Source organism: Fulmarus glacialis, unplaced genomic scaffold, assembly GCF_000690835.1.
Source record: "Fulmarus glacialis isolate BGI_N327 unplaced genomic scaffold, ASM69083v1 scaffold1337, whole genome shotgun sequence".
Lineage (NCBI taxonomy): Eukaryota > Metazoa > Chordata > Aves > Procellariiformes > Procellariidae > Fulmarus > Fulmarus glacialis.
Genome location: NW_009221116.1, coordinates 169,180 through 189,244, shown reverse-complemented (window position 1 = coordinate 189,244; position 20,065 = coordinate 169,180). Strand labels below are relative to the sequence as shown.

Below are 20,065 nucleotides of genomic sequence, written 5' to 3'. Positions count from 1 at the left end.
CAGGGAGATCGGAAAAGAGACAGAAAAAGCCACGTAAGAGAGGAGGAACAGGCATCTTTTTCCCAGTTCCAGCTGTGTTGGAGCCAACAGGCTCCGTTGTTTTGATGATTCCAGGACCCGCGCATCTCATTTCACCCCTGCTTGACAGAAGTGCACAGCAGAGGTGGGAACGGCCTGCAGACTTACAGAGGCAGCTTCTGAAATCCTTAAGCCGTTCCCTCCTAGAAATGGCCCTCCTTTCTGAGAGCTGGAGTCAAATAACCTTGACCCGAATCTCTCGTTAGTAGGTTCTTCACCCAGGTAACCCTCGTGGCTCACAAGGGAGTTTTGCTAGTACTGAACTTTGTAAACAAAAGGCAAGGCAGGAGCAACGTGTTAAAATCGTAAGGCAAAGAGATCAAACATGCTTTCCACGGTATTTCTCGTTTGATACGAATGCATAGCTTGAAAAGAGTAGGTTTGAAGTAAAAAGCTACCCATTAACATTCTGCGTTTGAACTGCTGCTCTGCTGCTAATCTCCTCTGAATCAGAGCTCCCCACTCCCGCTCTCCGTCTTGACTCATAACCTCAGCGACAGCCACGAAGCCGGGCAAAGCCACTTCATAAAATGTACTAAATGAAGCAACTTTTAATAATAACAAGGACTGGCAGGTAGCCATGTTAAAGGAGGAAAGACCTAGTAGGAATGTCCTACAGCATAAAAGTCTCTGTTGTTCTCATTACTGCAAAGGAAGAAAATCTCTTTAAATGCTTTTGATTCAAATGATCATTTGACAGAAACGACGGACAAGACAAATGGCTGTAAAACAAGGCAATTGGATTTCCTACCGCTACAATATCTTACTTGGCTCCCATGACACAATTTCTCTGTTATTCTGCCTTGCCATGGTAAAGTAAACTTACAGGCTACCCAGAAAACAGATGAGTGTAATCAGTCCTTTATAAATTATATCCCTTCACTCAAGGAAAGCAAATAACTTTGCCTGCTCTATAATAACTGTTTCTAATACTTCATTTATTCTTTAAATTGTTTATAAAACACTTCAAGAGAGGTCAAGACGAGAGGGCAACAATAATTGGAGATTAAGGAGACTCTCTAAGTATTTTGCGCCTGTGAGTAAACACTTTGGCAATTGTTATGATACAAGATAGATCTACTAAAGAAAAAATCAGCTTATTTATGATTTTCTTGAACATACATGTTATTTCATTTGAGAGAGAGTCCTCATCTTTTCCACATCTATTTCAATTCAAATTTAAGCAGCTGCAGAGTTGCCTGATGTCACTTGATGGACAAATAACAATAGATTTAACCTGGTCTCCTATGGGAGAAACCTAAAGGAACAATGAGCCGAGGATAACCGGTCTTCTTGTCAAGTTTTCTCCAAGTCTCCTGAGGAAGCAGGGGCTTTCCTCCTCAGAGACAGATGTGTTAAAGCCCACAGAGTCAGGAATGGGCAGAACTGAGCCCGAAAGACAGGCATGTGAATTTACACGCAGGACTGGTGTCTTGCGTGGGGTGGGGTTTCAAAAAGGGTTTTCAAACAAAAGGGACCATCGTGTCCTTTTGCAGTCCCTGTGGCATGGTTCTGCCCACTCTGGTTTTTGTTCTTCCTATGTCCATGCACAGCACTAGCAGTGGTCACGGCACCGTTCTGGAACAGGGAACTGTACAGACTCTGCAACATCATCTCTTGAGTGTCACAACTGTGCAGATGCCTAACGAAGCTGAACTGTGACACATCAATTAACACCAATCAATGTCATTCACACTTTGGAAGTACATATGAATAAAATTATATTAAGTCTTTAAACCCTCAACCCATTGGTTTCTTTCAAAATAGTTAAAATATAGCACTCAGAGAAAAATGCTTCTTAGTCATGTTTCTGCATAGCCCAGACAAGGTTGCTAAAGAAACCACTCGTGTCCCCTAACATCTCACCTGCCAATTAAAAAGAAAACCCAAAACAAGTTACTGAAAAAGAAAAACCAATCAAATTCTGAGTAATTGTCCAGAAACAATAAACTTAAACATGGCAAAAATACTTGCTGAGAGATTCAAAAGTAGCCATCACTATAGGCATATCGGCTTACTAAAATGAAGTTAAATTCTTAAGTTATTCTCAAGAGTTTCAATGGAATTCAGTAAACAGTATTTTATTAATGACAAAGTACTCCCATTACCCGTTTTATATGATAAGGTTATAGAAATGCAGATTCGAGATTCAGATTTTATATCACCCCTGTTCCCTTTTTTTTTTTCTTTTTGAATACACACTCAAAGGCAGAATGTCATGTGCATATAGACACAAACACAAGCTCTCTCCAAACTACTTCAGCCTAATACCAAATCAATGCAGATTATTCCCACAATTTATTTTTATCCCAGTAAAATCTTTCTCCTTGAATCCATATATTCCTTGGCATTACATGTTAGTCAAACACTGCAGCACTGTACAGTGCACGTGCCAGCCAGGGGTATACTACGACCAAATAAAGCATCTTACGGAAGCAGAGTGAAGTGCACAATGTAACTAAGCAGCACCAAGTTATTAAAAAATTGTTTGTTTTTTTTTCCCAGAGTCAAACTGAATTAAAAATTGGTTTAACTGCTTTTTTTTTTGCTAAAATAGGAACTGAACCACAACTGTTACTTGAACCAAAGTCTTTGTTGAACCTAACCCAGAACTGAACCAAGAAGAAAATACCTGATTATTGGATCAGAATAATTGTTTAACACAGAATTTCCCAGAGGAAGTTCCCTTATCACATAACTCTACTTTTCAAAATTTTGTATTTTTCATGTATGATTCAGAAATACCAAGGCAGATAAATAATTATTGATCTGACCAAACTGAACTGACTTGAGTCAGAGTAAAAGAAAAATCAGATCTGAACCAAGCCATTTACTGGTTCTTCATGCTGTTTTACTTGTTTTTAATTATCGGTATTTTTCAAGCATCACAAGCCCATGTTATTGTACTACAGGAAACACAATTTTTCTTTCATTTTAAAATAAATTATATTAAACTTAGCAGTTTTTCCCACAAACATTATTTTAGAGTAAAAGGGAAATGAGGCTAAGCAAACATTTCCAGGTAACTGTCGCCTACATCATTACATGGTTGACTAGTTCTGCTTTTAGAAGTAGGGAATTAAAACTATTAACATTATGCTTCTGTCTTGAAAGCCTTCTGTAAAGCACTCACCTTTTCAATACGTAAGCCTCCCAGTGCTTTGAAAAATCTGAATGTTCTTGTCATTAAACAGCAGGTTTGAAAATCTGATCAAGGCAACTGAGCTATTATTCACTTACCGGTAATAACTTTCTTTTTAAAATCAATAGAACCAGTCTTAGAGTCAGAGCCTGTACGCATCAAGATGCCTCTGTAAGTATTTGTAGGATCACAGCTATAATACTTCGTGTAATAAAAGGCAGAAACATTCAAAAAGAACTTACTGCATTATGTGGCTGCATAAGCATTCCTGTCCAGATAGGCTACAGAATAATAAGAGGCATTTCTCGTAATCCATTGAGGATTAATGTTCTAATTTTTCCCCTCTTAGTACTCTAGAGGAAAAGCATATTTTAAAAAGTGTTAAATCTTTCAGGATTTTTTTATCCAATACCAAGTCTTTTGTATTAAATATTAAACTACCTGATTTTAACCAGTAGAAACAACATTAAGTTTGAAAGAATCCTCATGTATGTCATCAATTTGGACAATTTTGATTTATTCTGCTTTTAGAGCAATTTTTACTGAACAGACTAATTCTTTCATCAGACTTTCATGTACAGGCAGCCATATTCAAGCATCATCCACATACTCACACACATGCATAATTTTGGAAAAAATGAATGAACATTCCCTGATGACTCTGTGGGTTTCTTCATGGGTGTTGATGCCTGGTTATCATTGTCTATAAATGTGATGGTAAACCAGATGAGGTCACCACACCACCAAACCCACAAGGAACCTGTATAACCAAAGTGACAGGAGACACTTAACTTACTTGCAAACAGAACAAAGTTGTGCAATAACTGCAGCACACTAACGAACTCAAACCCGAATTGCTTCATCCCATGATTTCAAAACAAAGAGCTTTTTTTTCCTGTAAGTGCAGTTTAAGATTATGATACTTTTCTTAAGAAAAGCATCATTATGAGACATAAGTAAAAATTTAATAATGACCTGTTATTTATCGATTACTTTTCTGACGCTGTTTTGGCTATAGATCTTGGATTCACCAGCACGACAAAAACTGTTACCAGTTCTTTAGTAACACCAGCACTTTCAGAACTAGGCAGCAAAGGTAGCATTTGCCTACTGTTGTTACATGAAATCAAGCTTTCAAGTTCCCAGCCTGAGTTACTGTTACACCAGTCTTGCTCTGTTTTTCTTAAATATTGCATGGTCTGCGGGGACCATTAAATATGCTAAAAATAAAAGAATTGTATATGTGCTACACTTTTTTTTGATGCGAAACTCAAACAGGTTTAAAGAAAAATGCCTATTATTTGTACTACATGCTGTCCTGGTTTCGGCTGGGATAGAGTTAATTTTCTTCCTAGTAGCTGGTATAGCGCTGTGTTTTGGATGTAGAATGAGAATAATGTTGATAACACACTGATGTTTCAGTTGTTGTTAAGTAGTGTTTATGCTCATCAAGGACTTTTCAGCTTCCCATGCTCTGCCAGATGCACAAGAAGCTGGGAGGGAGCATAGCCAGGGCAGCTGACCCAACTGACCAATGGGGTATTCCATACCATATGACGTCATGCTCAGCAATAAAAGCTGAGGGAAGAAGAAGGAAGGGGGGGACTTTCGGAGTGATGGCGTTTGTCTTCCCAAGTAACCATTATGCGTGGCAGAGCCCTGCTTTCCTGGAGATGGCTGAACACCTGCCTGCCCATGGGAAGTTGTGAATGAATTCCTTGTTTTGCTTTGCTTGCGTGCACAGCTTTTGCTTTGCCTGTTAAATTGTCTTTATTTCAACTTTTATCTCAAAAGTGAGAGTTTTCTCACCTTTACTCTTCTCCCCCACGCGGGGGGGGGGGGGGGGGGGTGGGGGGGGGGGTGGAGTGAGCGAGCAGCTGTGGCTGTGTGGTGCTTAGTTGCCAGCGGGTGTTAAACCATGACACATGCTTAGTTTACTAGTTAATGGACTCATTCATAGTAGCATCCTCACCTGAAGATGCAAACAAAACACAAGCTAGCTGGTGTCCATTGCCTATGATTTAAAGAAACGGACTTGAGACTATGAGAACATTAAAACTGTGTTAGAAAACAGAGTATCTGAAACTTGAGTAGCACTGCAAATAGAAACCATGAACTAGAACACAGCAAGGACTGTGATGCTAGACCATGCTGAGCTGAAGGCAGAGACACACTCCTAAATGTAGGAACACTGGCATTTCTATGAGGACACACCAAATATAAAGGAGACCCATGGAGCCACCTTCTAGCCCAGATGCATGACAAGCACATACAATTTTCACCAAAAGTCAGGTGATTCAAATCACTACCTGGAAAACACAGCGTATCTGGACAGGTTATGGCCCAGGACACACAGTGGCACACCATTCTGCTCCTCAGAAAAGGAGAAGCACACACACTGCCTAGTTCTAGACCTTCCAGAGGGCAGAGGTTTGTCGATGATACCTGAATGACTACCCCAATAGAGCACAACAGCAAATCACACTATTAGCACCAGTCTATCCCATTCCCCTATTAAAGAAGAGACAGAACACCTCTGCCATCTCCTACTTTCTCTACAACATACCTAGAGGATATCAAAAATCAGTGCAAAGATTTGAGAAAAGGAATCTGAAAAACACGTTAAAATTAGCAATTACTGGCCTGATTTTCAATGACAGATGCATACAATATTTATGCAAGCAAACAGCATGGAAAAAAGGAGTATTTGCAAACTCAAATGCCTGGTATGGTCACAGGATTGGCTTTGCTCAAGATTCAATGGCACTTCAGCTTAAATGCTTAAAATGAAGTATATCACTGGTACCATCCCTAACCAATGAAGCACTTAAGACCAGGGATAATTTTCAATTTACTCTGTTTTCAAGAGTTATATAAAATTTGGGAAGTTTAAGGACTGTTCCTGATCTTTGAAGGTGCACAATGTCTCCATTTATCTTGAAGAAGCGCAATAATGGTAAGAAAAGATCTTGTCTTTTTTTTACAGTCTGCAGCAAATAGAAACTCAGTGTGAGTGAGAGCGTGTAGCATATCAGGCAACTCAAGTATCCCTAATAGATGCACACATGCCTACCAATGACTCAGAGTATGGGCATGAGGTGGGGCCGAAAAGAGAAAGGTGTCAGCAAAAAAGCACAAAGAAGATTTATAACTTAAAAGCAACTGCTTCAAAAGTTTTTAAAAAGAAATGCAAAGTAAAATGTTTCTGTGTGTTACTGATGTTTTTCTCATGTCATCTGGATTTGTTTTAAATCCAAAACGAGCTCTGAATTTTCCAGATTCACACTTGGGAATTAGACTGGGGATTACTGTAGGATTTTATTTTAAAGTTTCTGGCAAGTATTCTCAATCTACCTATTGATGGATATTGATGCAACGAATAAACACCTTAAATCTCTCTTAATGTAAGGTTTTTAATATAAATGAGAAAAAAAAAGGATGTAAACTGGAGGTCTGAGTTGCTTTGCTGGACAATTCTTTTACTACTTGTAAATCTATTCACATTTAATGTCATGAAATCAAGCTCTCGCCATCAAAAATAAAAATCCATCAGTGTTCCTGCAGCATTTCTGTAGCGGTTTTTCTCAAACTCACATGTCCTAGGGTAAAAATTAAAAGAAAGTAGAGAAAACATGATATTGTATTCTCTCTGTTGGCTTGGTTTTAATTTGTTTTCCCATACCAAAGAGCAACCCTGAAGGGTTTCATGGGAAACCTGCTAACTGCAACCCACAACCCTTTTTTTTAACAACTATCATTCTGTAGGGGTGAGATACAATACAGATCAAAACATGCAACTGATATTGCAACATCTAAATAGCATGTGGTATCAGGTTTAATTACAATAAATACTTGTAAACTGTTTGAGAATACTCATGCTTTTGGACATAGCTTTCATTTGCCAATTGGTGCCTAACAAATAAGCAGAACATATAATTAAATTTTAGGTGTCTGTGAAAGGCAAATCCTTGAAAAGGAAATATTTTAGCACGGTTGCCAAGGTGTGCACACATCAACAGTGTGGGAAACACACATAACTGACAGTATATACTGCTCTAAGTCCTTGTAACAGAAGTTAAAATCTGCTCAAAAATTACTTGCAGTTAGATGAACAAGACCGACACAAATCAGGAATCTGTCCCACTGTTGAGATTTTCAGCTATTTCAAAGTGTCACAGGTTATGTTTATAAACTTAAGGCTTTCATGCACCCCCAAAAAGTATATAATGCATGGAATGGTCTGAAATTAAACTACCTATACATGCAAAATTTGTCTGTGTGTTTTTGCTTTGTATTTTTAAACACACCTTTCTGGGAACTTTCAGTAAATACTTAGTGCAATCAAGGCAGACAAAAAAAATTGTTCCTAAGTTCAAACCAAGCTCTGACCAAATGCACTAACCTTCTCTCTGACCTCAGATAAAGTAGTTTACCTTCCTATGACACTGCTATAAAATCCTGCTATATGATGAATCTTATCGGAGGTGACATCTGATTACACTGCATTTCTCATTTTTTTTTTTTTTAATGAATCCTGAAGACTTTACAGAGGAATAATCAGTTCACATTTCCTTCTGCAGTGTTTTTTGAACCACTAATGGTGGAACTGTTTTATTGTGAATTACAATCCCGCTTGTCCCGTATCTTAAATGACTGAGTGGGTTAATTTCAAATAACTTTCTCAGAACAGCATGCACTTTTAATGGATCTACTTTTAAAATAATTTTTTAAATTATGCAAGAGAAAGTAAGTAGAGTTCTAATGAGAGGGAACTGTCAACCTTTGGGAGAGCTATTTTAAGGAAAACAGGATGCATACTGCTGAGAAAACGTTTCAGATACTAAGATGGGCCTGGTAAGTGTGGCAGTCACTGTATACATACCAGCTGTGTGTATGAACCTGCTTTCAAGTTTCTGCACCTGGCAGATGATGCCCAAAATTTGAAGGTTGTGGCATAAGGCCTACAGAGTCTCACGTACTTAGTAAGAGCTCTGCAGTGATACCCAGCACTCTGAAGATGAGCCATAAGCAATTTCTAATGGTCATTACTTCATGCTCCCAGGGGAACACTGGCATCACTGATGTTGGGTTACATACTAGGAAGCAGACAAAGCAGAATTACACTAGTGTATCGCCCGAGAAATGTATATATTTCAGAAAATTTATGCGAACAATCATAGTAAGACACAAGCCCTCAGAAGTTTAGGAAATAATTACTACAATACAAATAAATAAAATACTGAACATTCATTACTTATAGAATATCAACAATGCAAGATAGATTCATTTATGCAACATACCTCTTGCAATAATAATGTGACCTTTGCTTTTTGTGTGATTTTTTTCCTTTCTTGCCTCTGACTATTTCAGAAAGACAATGACATTATTTAAATTTGAGGGAAAAATGCAGGAGGAAATCTTAGTGAATCACAACAGAACGAAAAAATCGAGTTAGATGCAACTGCAAGAAAAAATGGCTCAAGTGACAAAAACAAGAAATACAAAAGTGGTTGACTGTGGCTGAGTCTCCACATCTGGGGAAACTGTATCCTGCAGGATGCTCTCTAGACTCTGGGTACACCTCAGCTATGGCTTAACTGTGCATTCAGAGGAGGTGTCATTCCCCAGCTAAAGTGGTTTGGGGGAGCAGTGGACTGGGGTGTGTCCTTCATGCATGGTCTCTTACCCATCAGCTACCGGGGTCTGAGATGACTACTCTGTATCTATACCATCTCCTATACCCTCCCCTAATCTTCCAGCAAGGGCAATGGGATACTTGGATTAAATGGACTTCTGGCTGAAACCACTATGGCAGTTTTGTTCTTCTGACCTTCTGCAAACTCCACATTTACTTTAAGCTAGTTTGTAAAATGCAAGATATAAAATTCCCAATTCTTGCCCGTATTTAACTTCATGTTCTCATTTATGCATCCGCAAAAAAGCAGAACAGTCACCTTTTCCATAGTGTTTTGCCCAGGGATAAATAAATGTAACAAAGAGGAAAAAATAGGGAAATAGGCACCTAAAACACATTATTCCTAAAAATCTTGCTACAGGTTTGTGCATTAATGCAGCCATAAGAACACTGCGGGTGAGATACATGCTCTAACCAGTCCATTTCCCATTGCTGACTTCCATATCTTCCATAACATTTTATTTCAAAGTTTTGGGCTGATATTTCATTAAAGATATTTCATTAGTCTGCAAATTCTTAGTTTAAGGAACTAACACTGATATCTGCTAATATGATTTGAGAAATGTTAAGAATTACATGGTAAGGTTTTCTAAATTTAGCAGTTTTGACATTTTGTAAATTGTGTGGATGCTCTGCTTTTTTTTCTTCTTAGATTAAAAAAAAAAGTTGAAATCAATCATGAAAAATAGCAAAAACTGTAATCTACTTTCTTCTCAACACAGTATAAGCCACAAGGGAGCACATGATTTAATGACAAAAAGATGCATCTGATAAGATAATAATTTGCTCAAGGAGAGATCTGGGTTGCGAATGCAGCTGTTCCAAAAATCTAAACCCACAGGCAAGAAATTACTTAGTTTTTGTACAAGCTATATCCATAACTACTTAGATAAACTGGTGATAGACCCCAGAAAAGTGCATCAGATAGATGAGTATAGAATCAAGGCTACTTTGAGATTGAAAAGAAAAAAAATTAAAAGATGGTAAGGATTCCCACAAACTATCATTGCGAAGACTGAATCAAAAAGATTTCAGTAATTAGACTGTTCAACACAGCATCTTCCTTCATCAGTGACCCACTTGAGAAAAATATCTTCTTATATCCTGACTCAGCTCACGTACATGATTGTTTCGTTCCCATACGTGACAAGTTCCATGGCACTGACCTGGACTACTTGGATGCCCAAAGCTAAGGGCATGCAGAAATGTTCTCAGCCTTCAGTTCTTATTTCAGAAGTCTGGTACTGCTTTTAAAACACAAGCTCACGAGGGAAGCCCACTTGTATGTTGGTGTGATTGCACTGCCTTCATATATCAGTATTGGCTAGTACTGGGAAAGTGACACTAGAAGTTTAAGATTAAGATGACTTATTAGCACCATAAAAATTAGACAAAAATCTCCATATATTGTGATGTGCTCTAATCAGTACTAATTAGCCAGTAGCAGGTTCAACATCAGCAGAATTAACTGAATTCACTTACTTTGTAACATCAGATCTTTTTTAAGGGGAAAACGTGTACTTAGGTGAAATAGCAGAGAGGTATTACCTGGCAATTCTCTATTATTACAGTCAATATTACTGCAAATCCATCTGTACAAGTAGACCCTAATGCCCACATTTACCCCCACTGACGTTTGACTATATGTGTAGATAAGAAAACACCTGCATGGATCACTTAGCAGGATCAGTCTCACAGCAGGGAGAAAAAGCGAGTAAGAATGCATGTCTTCAGGACACTGCATGCTTTCTCTGTTGAAACATGCAAACTAAAAAGCATGAAATGATCTTGGCTGCTCTATAGCACACAACTGTCTGAGTAACTCATTTTACATTGGCCATGGTACCTTGCCATCAAGTTTTCAATATGCTAGGCAGACGATCCCTGATGATACTAGCCAGCCTGCATTCTTCTCATCCAGCAAGGAGTCAGCAAGACACAAGCAACACTCTGCTGACTTTCGCTATTCAGATATACTCGTGGGTTGGGAAATTTTGTATTAAATGAAAGAGGCATAGCTCTGCAAAGAAAATTTTACACGCTTACGTCTTTCACAGGCCTAAACTTACAAAAAGAGCACCAGCAAAAGCCCTTGGTATTTCCAATGGTACTAGGTTGACTAAGCTCTTCTTGCACAGAAAGTGTGTAAGGAGAGTAGCAATTAGTCTCCTCAACCAAAGAGATGAGAAAGGGAAATCTGGCAGATGTTGGCTACATCTCTTTATAGGAGACGCAGAAGAGCAGCTGTCACAGTAGGGATTGTAGGGATTTCTTGTGAAAGTCGGTAGCAGATGTCACCATCTGCTTCTGCCTTCTCTATGAAACAGAGGCAAAAGGGAGACTGAAAACTTGCTAAAAAAAAAGGTAACAACAAAACCCATAAATCCCAAAGATACCCAAACATACTTACAGTGAGTAGGGGAACCCTTCCCCCTGGGAAACCCATGATCCAGATGCACAATAAAAGCAAAGAACACTCCCCATTCTCTTTAAATCATGATTTCTTTTCATTTTAATCTTACTACACGTCCTTTGACAACATTCAGCCTGCAATCTAACACCTAGCCATTTCCTCCCCGGCTGAAAGAGATCACAGAAATGAGCAGTTGTATCCTTTCCCTCTGGCTATACAGCAATGGTCTGATGACAACTGCTTTACCAGGGTTGGTATCAGACAAACAAAAAATCCCTACTGAATGATCTACACAATGATGTCATGTGCGGAGGCAAAGTATTTATTACTTAGGCAAAAAAACCCCAACAAAAAACAAACAAAACTTCTGTTGCATTGTGTCAGGAAACATGCTGTACATGTTTGTACATCTTGGCAGATAAAGATCAGATGAGGCAAGCAATGAAGTGGTTAACCAAATCAGAAAGTTATCTCAGACATCCAAAGGCACATCTTGTAAACCTGAGAAAACTTCTTACACAGAACTGAGGAGAAAAAAAGTAAGGGCTTGCCTGGGAAGAAACAAATGACGCTGTCAACAAGTAGTTTGCTTTCTCACTCAGAAAAGAAGGTATTAGTGAGATCCAGAGCCCAACAAAAGAACAGGAATCTTTCCAATGGTATAAAAACCGGCTTGGATCGAGCCCCAGCTTTCCTGAAAACTAGACTTGCTAATTGCCTCACTCTTCCACTGTCAAAACCGTCATCTCACTGAACAGAAATACCTTTCCAATATTGCTATAGGGCAGACATTTCCACACTGGTAATACTGGGAGCCATGTTCAACCACCACCAGCAACTTGGTGGCCACCACCTTCCCCATTTGCACCCCTGTTCCCTTGTCTTGGAAAAAAAGAAAAGAAAAAAAAAAAAAAAAAAAAAAAAAAAGGAAAATAAAAACAGCGTTCTGGGAAAGTTTTTTAGGTTTTCTTTAGTGTGTTTGTTCATTTTTGGAAACAGAGGCCACCTTGTAGCTTATTAGCACTGCAGAGAGCACTTTGCTTTTCAGCTAGTGTCATATTTAGACAATAAATAAGCTTCAGAAATGGAAGATCCCATTTTCCTTTGGCATTGCCATAAATCAGGAAACACTTGAGCTATACCTGGATAAAACTCATGAAAGTAACTGAAGAAATCAGCTTTAGCAAGGTATACTGCTAATACAGTTCTTTTCCCCAAAGCAATCAAATTATGCTTATCTTATATTACCAGACCATTACTGGAAGTACTATGCCAGACCCTCAGCTGGCATAAATCAACATGACCCTATTCACTTCGGTGCAGCTGTGTTGATTTATGTGAGCTGAAAAGCATGTACTGGTCAAAAAGTGACTATTTCATCTCATAAAACTATAAAAGTGACTAAGAAATGAAAGGCAGTATGTATAATATAAAGAAAAAATTAGAAAGTACTACAGAAAGGCTCAAAGTAGATCTATATTTTATTAAAATTAGTCTAACATATCCACTCATTCTACTCCATAGGAGATTTTAGATAATATTCACTGTTACTGGACCCAAGTATTTGTGCAATTTAATAATGCTGTACTATTCCCAAATTAAGACGTAAGGCTCAGACAGTGGGTTCAACCAACCTGGAATTTATCACTGGTGTTTTTTGTAAAGTCACTGTGGCTGTCATAACATGAAACACCAGACTTAAAAGCAAGCCCACACAGCGAACTTAAGTGTTCAGATTTGCAGTATGGTGTCACATCTTAAGAACTACTCCTGTTACGGTCTTTCTCTTATAGAGCAAGATAAAAGTGAAAAATCAAATGAGATTCTCAAAGCTAGCACTTCTCTCAAGCCTTGGTAATTTTGAGAAATAGGAAACCTCTCATATTAGACCTAAGCACTCTTTACCCTTATGAACTCTGTGTAGACTTCCCTATTATTATACAGGCTACATGAGATTAACTATTGGTGCTCCTCTCCGAGCAGAGAAGGAAAGAATTGGTATTCTGAAGTAAGAGGTGTGTATTCCTAAATTCCTTTCTCAAGGAAACAGCTCTTGAGATTAGACAGTTTTCATTTTCACTAGGCTCATGTATCGCTGCCCCAGCGGTACAGTATCTGAACACTATACGAAGAGAGATCACGAAGCAAACTCTTTACAATTGTCTGTTCAATTCAGCCTCAGTGACCAGCTGCTAACAGCCACTTGGCAGACAACTGCAATCCATCATCCTTCACCATGAGTACTGGTACTTCAAATACAAATACTTCTGTATTTGATCACAGCCCACAACACAGGCTGCCAGGTACCAAAAAATGCATTCTGTTCATCCTTACCACTGCCTTACAGTGTAATGTATCCCATGGATCCCTGCCTACAAGAAACACTAGGATTTGTCTCTTCACAGTCTTGCCCTGTAAATACATTCACTGTAGGAAGCTTACAGAAATTTTCAAAAGTATGATTAACACTTCAGATACGGGTAAAAAATATGCGCTGTCTGCCGGGACAGATCAACTCTGCACCTCAGCAAGCGGCACTGCCACAACCTTCTGCTCCCCACTGATTCCTGGGCATTATGTTTTGTGTGGACAAGATGCACTTAGTATCACCTTCAATGGGATGCTGTATTCGATCAATTCACTGTAACACTTAACCATCTGGAATAATGGTACGTAATATTGGAATAAAATATGTATCAGTTTATTTAGGTATTCCCAATCTCTGAAATCAGTAGAATAAAAAAAAAAAAGGCCAAACCATAAAGCATTTAAAAACTTCCGTGTATATTACCATCTCTGCATAGGAATTAGAAATCCCAGTTAAATCCTCTTTTCCTCCCAAAGCACCTTTGCAATCTTCAAAAACATTAGGAAAGCGATGAATGGCTAAAAGATTTGAATGGCTCAAAACTACTTTTGAGTACATTTCAAATTATACATTTTCTTCTCTGTATAATTTTTCAGATTTTCTCCCATAAAAACACTATGCAAATGGCACTGGGCTGCGGTTACAGTTGCTTTCATGGCATGTACTCCCGCTAAGGCAAATGGAACCAACTGAAACCATTTCTAAGACAAGATTCCTGTTCGTGGCATAAGGGGCTTAAAACTGCACCCAGCACATACACACAACCAAAAGTACAGCCTGAGACTTCAAAGCACAGACTTGGGTTCTCCACAGGGACATTAATTGTGTTGAAAAGAGACTTTGGACTGGAAGCTCCATTGCAGCAGTGTCAAAGCTGGAACAAATGTGTGAGGGATCAAAATAGCAACGAGCACTGAAGTTTTCCTCCTTCAAAATGGCACAAGCCTATAGAGAAGCAGCACAAATGGTGTGTTCCTATAATTTCCATCTCATATCGTAGCTCCTTAACGTTACTAGAAACCATGCCAAGCTAATATTTGCCATTGCATATTCCCTCATTCTTTATGTTGGTCAGAACGTTTTAATTTAATAATGATAACTCAGAGCAATTTGGACATCAGTTTACAGTGCACCAAGAATATATCACAGTGAACTGTTTAAAAGAAAGCAAAGTATTAGGGCTTCTAAATGAAACAATCTAGTGAATTTGATTCTCTCTTAATTTTGAACTTGTGCTGTCATCTGCTCCAGTGAAATGATGCACCAACTTCTACTACCAAGTATTTGATGCACCACTTACTGTAAATGCTGCCTACCCAGTGTACAGGTTTCGCAGCTGTGATTCCCGAAGACTGAAATTAATATTTAAATCCTATTGACACCAACTCCTTTTTTCTCTCTTTTTTTTTTTTTTTTTTTTTTTAAGCAGAGTTGCAATTGTGGTCTATTTTATATTTGTAAGTATGATTAAAATTATTATATTTTGTGCCAGGCTATAATTTATATAATTGCATTCCTGTAAAACTTGAATTTATTTTTCATTTAGAAACAGACCACAATAAAAGGCTTCTGCACTGAGAATCCAGTTTTCTGTGTTAATTTAAAGTTTAATTTTAGAGTGTTTTCTACAGTCACAGTACTTTAAGGGCAGAGGAAAACTGTCACTGTATAAGAGACTTTTAATCAACCATGGACTCTTACTCAGACTAAATACCAGTATTAATTGTTCATAAAGTACTGCAAGAAGAAAAGGGATGATTAAGTAGAATTTAAGCTTCGTTGCTATTAAGGATTAAACAGAAAGGCGTTTTAAAGCCATGTGTTAAAAGCCATCTTGTTAGAAGGTATGGGCCATAATCCACAAATTTTTCAGGCTGTACTCATTAGTCTTATGAATTTAGAGGGTCTGTTATTTCTGCCTCTTAATTTGACATTTATACGCAAATAAAAATCTTGAGTACAAGTCACACCTGAAATTCATCTGTTATGCAGTTGCCCACCTAAATGTTTAGAAAACCTTCTTTTATTGTGTCATTTTAACATTTTAGCCTTAACTTATTACCAAGAGGCAAAGAAAACTCGGGGATATTATGACATTATTGCAGTGTCTTGAGAGCAGATACACAAAATCAGATACACAAGCCTCCCTTCAGCATCAGAGGGCTACAAAATGGAATATGGTGCTTGAAAGGGAAAGCTGCTGTTCTGCAGGCTCTGAGACTGCCAGGAGGGCTGCATTAAACACCGTGAGCAGACTACAAGTCATGACACCCTCCCTACAGAATTTTGGCAGTTTAAATGAAACCTGTGGATGCATTGTTTCATTTTTCCGGTCAGAGGTATGCAAAGTTGGGACAGTTTCGCATGGGTTTTCTAACCTCTCCTGGGGCTTTCGTGATTGAAGAGGATGCCGTTCACAGCAAAGAGATTGTAGGCCTCTCTGAAGTTCACCACAATCCAATAGGCATACAGTTTTGCTGCCCCTACAAAAATAATTTTAAAGCATTATGCATATCCGCTCTGCTTGTACGCAGCTCAGACAGACACACATACACATCTCTCTCACAAGCAGGGTGAAGTCCACATTTCAACAGCGGAGGGCATTAGAATTTGATTCATTCCCTATATGCGTCACATTTCATATGGAAAAAATATCCAGCCCAATAAACAGCAGCTGAATGGGAAAATACTCCTCTTCTGTGCAGCCTCTGAACTGGCCAGGAAGCATTAGGGCACTTTCTCACTTGTTTTCTTATGCATTCTCAAGTGTAGCACTTTTTCTTTTACAATATAATTAACACAGCCAGAGCATGTGAAATACGCCGCTGTGGTGACCTCTGCTAATAAAAAAAAAAAAAGACTTTGGAGGAATAAAAGTGAAAATCTGGTGCCTTAACACTCAAATTGATTTGAAACTTTATCACCAAAGTCCTCCATGCACATTGCTTTAATAAGTGTTTCAAATTTCATGCGAGTTCATGAAGGAAGAAGTGAGCTCTTGGGAGTTTTTCATTTAGGCAACAAAAAATATGAAACCTTATCACTTCAGCAGTATCTCACAACCCTTTGTGAAGGAAGAGCCACCCTTCCCCCCCTCTCTACAAGAGGTGTCTACCTGTGAGCTGAATGAACACAGTCTTGTGAAGTGAGATGCTAATTTCCAACCCCCGGGCAATGGGAGCAAATACTTTTTATATAGTAATTCATAAAGGTATGCCTCTCGACATGTCTAGTCACTTTAGCTCTATCGTCATTCTAATCTCACACCCAAATGACTTCAGCCCTGAGACATGAGCGGGGAGAACAGACAGACAGACACTACACGCACACCATCAGCGATCCTCACCGTAAGGCGATCTTGGGTAAAATGGGGTGGTCTCCTTTTGCGGGATTTCTTGCACTTTTCCAAAAAGTTCACTGGTGGAGGCTTGGTAGAACTTCACAGAGCTGATAAGGCCACAGGTCTTAATAGCATCTAGGAGCCGTAAAGTGCCAACCCCATCAACGTCAGCAGTATATTCTGCTAGGTCGAAAGAAATCTTGGGGAGAGAAAGAAATAAAAACCCACCAATTTTACTAGGGGAACCAGAACACGCCATGATCATGTACAACAAAACAAAGTAATACGCCACTTGTCACAGACGATCTAGACACTTTGTACAGAGTAGCTGCTCAGTTTACAAAAGTACCCTCAAAGGATTTCTAAGAATAAGCAAGTAGTTCCATAAATAGCAGAACCAAAAGACTGGTGTTCCCTGATCTCTCTCTCAGGATTATTTTCCCATGTGAAGTAAGGGGTAAGCCTCCCCACAGTGGGAGCACTATCAGGCTCTCTCTCATCTCCACAGCTGCCAATTTTCACAATATTCACTTGGGCTTAATATCTTTGACACACTTGAATTTGGTTAAAATTTTCCAGAGTATATTTTAAAAAAATAATTAGATTAGACAGACAGCATGATAGCATAAACATGTATTAAAAAACCCCACAAACTTTACACAAGGTCCAAAGTTTCGCAATTTAAACGCACATCAAAAAGGAGAGAAGACTAGAAATATCTGCTATCAAACGAGACTCCCAACCCCACCTGACTAAGGTGTACCAAAGCTGTGGCTTTTGCACAGAGGTTAGAGGGATGATGAAGTGGGAGAGCAAAGGGTGGAGGTATCCAAAAGAAACCTGACATCTCCTCCAACTGACGTATCTTTCTAAGTATGATAATAAACTCGTACACACTGCTGGGGCAAGACTCCTCTTTCTCTCCCCGCTCCAGTAACTCTCAGTTATCTTTATGATGAGCTTGACTGTGGCATAGGCCACAAGACAATGCTTGAGTCTGAGCTTTCAGAGTGTTTCAAAAATATATTAATTCTATTCCTTGCAGTTACAGCAGAAAACTAAAAACTGGAAAAAGTAAGCTGAAGGTAAGAGATGTGTTGTGGCCACCCCAATCTGCAGGCAGGAGAAAAAACGCTCGGAAGGGAGCTCACTCTGCTTGTTTGGTGGGTACAGACTGGTTGTTTGGACGTGCTGGTGGAGCTCCTGGACTCTGAAGAATTTTCTCCCACCGCTGCCCATCCCAGAGGCACGTTCCTCTTTCCTTCTACATCCTCTCTCCAACTGAGGGATTTTGCTTCTGTATGCCAGTTTTTGAAAAAAATGTTCCCTGTTTATACTGCCGATGTTATAAAAAAGGAAAGGGAATGGACCTTTAGAGGAATCTCCTCCATCGCCCTGACCCAAGGAAGAAAAACTCTACCTACGTCCCCTCTGGCCGATGATTGACTTTCAGGAACGAGCTTTAGGGTGATAGCAATGTTACAGTCTCTTTATATGATCTAGGCTAGTGGTTAGCGAGACACTACCAAAGTCATGTAGTACAAATCTATGATTCCCCCCTTCACTAGTGTTCAGTGATTGGGTAACTACCAATGGACTAGAGGGTAAATGACCATAGCTGGACAAGCTGAGCTATCACAGTGAAATCAGTGAGAAACCTGTCACTTACCAAGTATTTTTTCAGGCTCTCTTCAGATTCAGACAGATAGCCCTGTATTCATTTCTCCTGTTAAGCCACTTTCCCTATTCAGTAATCACTAGAGGTTTAAGGCTTATTTACACAGCAGATGAAATAAAAATAATTAGATTAATTTGAATTTGCACTTATGATTAATTTAATACAGGTATGAAATAATCTAAATCGTATTACTGTGCTCCAAAATAAAAATGTTCTCACACAGTTTTGATCTGAAATAGCTAATGGTATGAACAAAAACAAACTTTACTTTTTTTTTTTTAATCAAAAGAAAAAAAAAGAAACCTGATACTTTAGCTTGTTAACCTGGTATGACCCAGCTGAAATTGAGCACTGATCTACTGAGAAGTGCTGAGCATTTTTTGTTTTAATCCATTTGGCACAAAGATGACAGCCACTTAAGGTCTCTCAGCTTCGCTGTCAGAGTAACTCTTGGGAAAACATCTTAATGAATAGGTGATACAGTCAATAATGCACTAATGAACATAAATTAGTATATTTACCATATGCCTAGCACCTTCACATATTCACAGTAACATCCCAGCTCTCTAACTAAAGGCAAAACACTTACTAATTGCAGCAGAACCAGGAATTTACCTATATTAAGGTATTGTTTCCAACAAATAACCTGCTAAAAACATCACCCCAAAATACAAATCTTTGCTTACATATTCTACTACGAGGTAAATGGCACATGTAACTGAGGTGGTCTTAAATCAGAGATCCCAGATTATAAAACCTCTTAACCAGAGCGAGCAATGAGCCTGTGGCAGCAGCACTGGGAACTGCTCTGCCTGGCTGATGCAGAGACCAGTTTCACAAGAGATGCTTTTCCCTATTGCCTTATGAATGACCTCAATCTTCACCTAGAAAAATCACTCCCTGGGGTGTGAGGTAATTGTGCCTCCATGCTGGCCGGGTCTGAATGTCCCCAAGCAGAAACTGCCGGCTTTGTGCCTATTTGGTGGTTTTGTAATGCGGACTATTGTTCACCAGGGACAGGACTCTGACCACCAAGCTCATTCCATTTTGGAGTGCAGGTTAGACTAGAATGGCATTCATGAAAATAAAAAATGGCTTTATCCACTAAAACCTCCAACACCAAAAACTGGACTGTTAAGACAATCTGTGCAGTGTAGGGGCAGTAACATGGCAAATACAGATAAATGCACACTGGATTTTAATTTGATTCTAATTCAAAGTTAACAATGTAAAAGAGTTTTATAAAATACTGGATTGATTAAGTAGTTACAAATGAAGCAGGACAGAGCAGGAAAAGGTGCTGAGTTATCCATTACCACATTATTTCCCTCTCCTTACACACATTATTTTG

At 38.8% G+C, this 20,065-nt stretch overlaps 1 protein-coding gene across 1 annotated transcript in view; it reads right to left on the bottom strand.

Moving 5' to 3' along the window:
- GMDS (GDP-mannose 4,6-dehydratase) overlaps nt 1–20,065 on the bottom strand; it is a gene marked incomplete at both ends in the record, with an annotated part of 132,615 nt that overhangs the window by 13,089 nt on the left and 99,461 nt on the right. The window contains 2 exons of the mRNA XM_009580959.1: nt 16,075–16,179; nt 17,043–17,235. Coding sequence (XP_009579254.1) covers nt 16,075–16,179; nt 17,043–17,235 — 298 coding nt within the window. The remainder of the gene's footprint in view (nt 1–16,074; nt 16,180–17,042; nt 17,236–20,065) is intronic.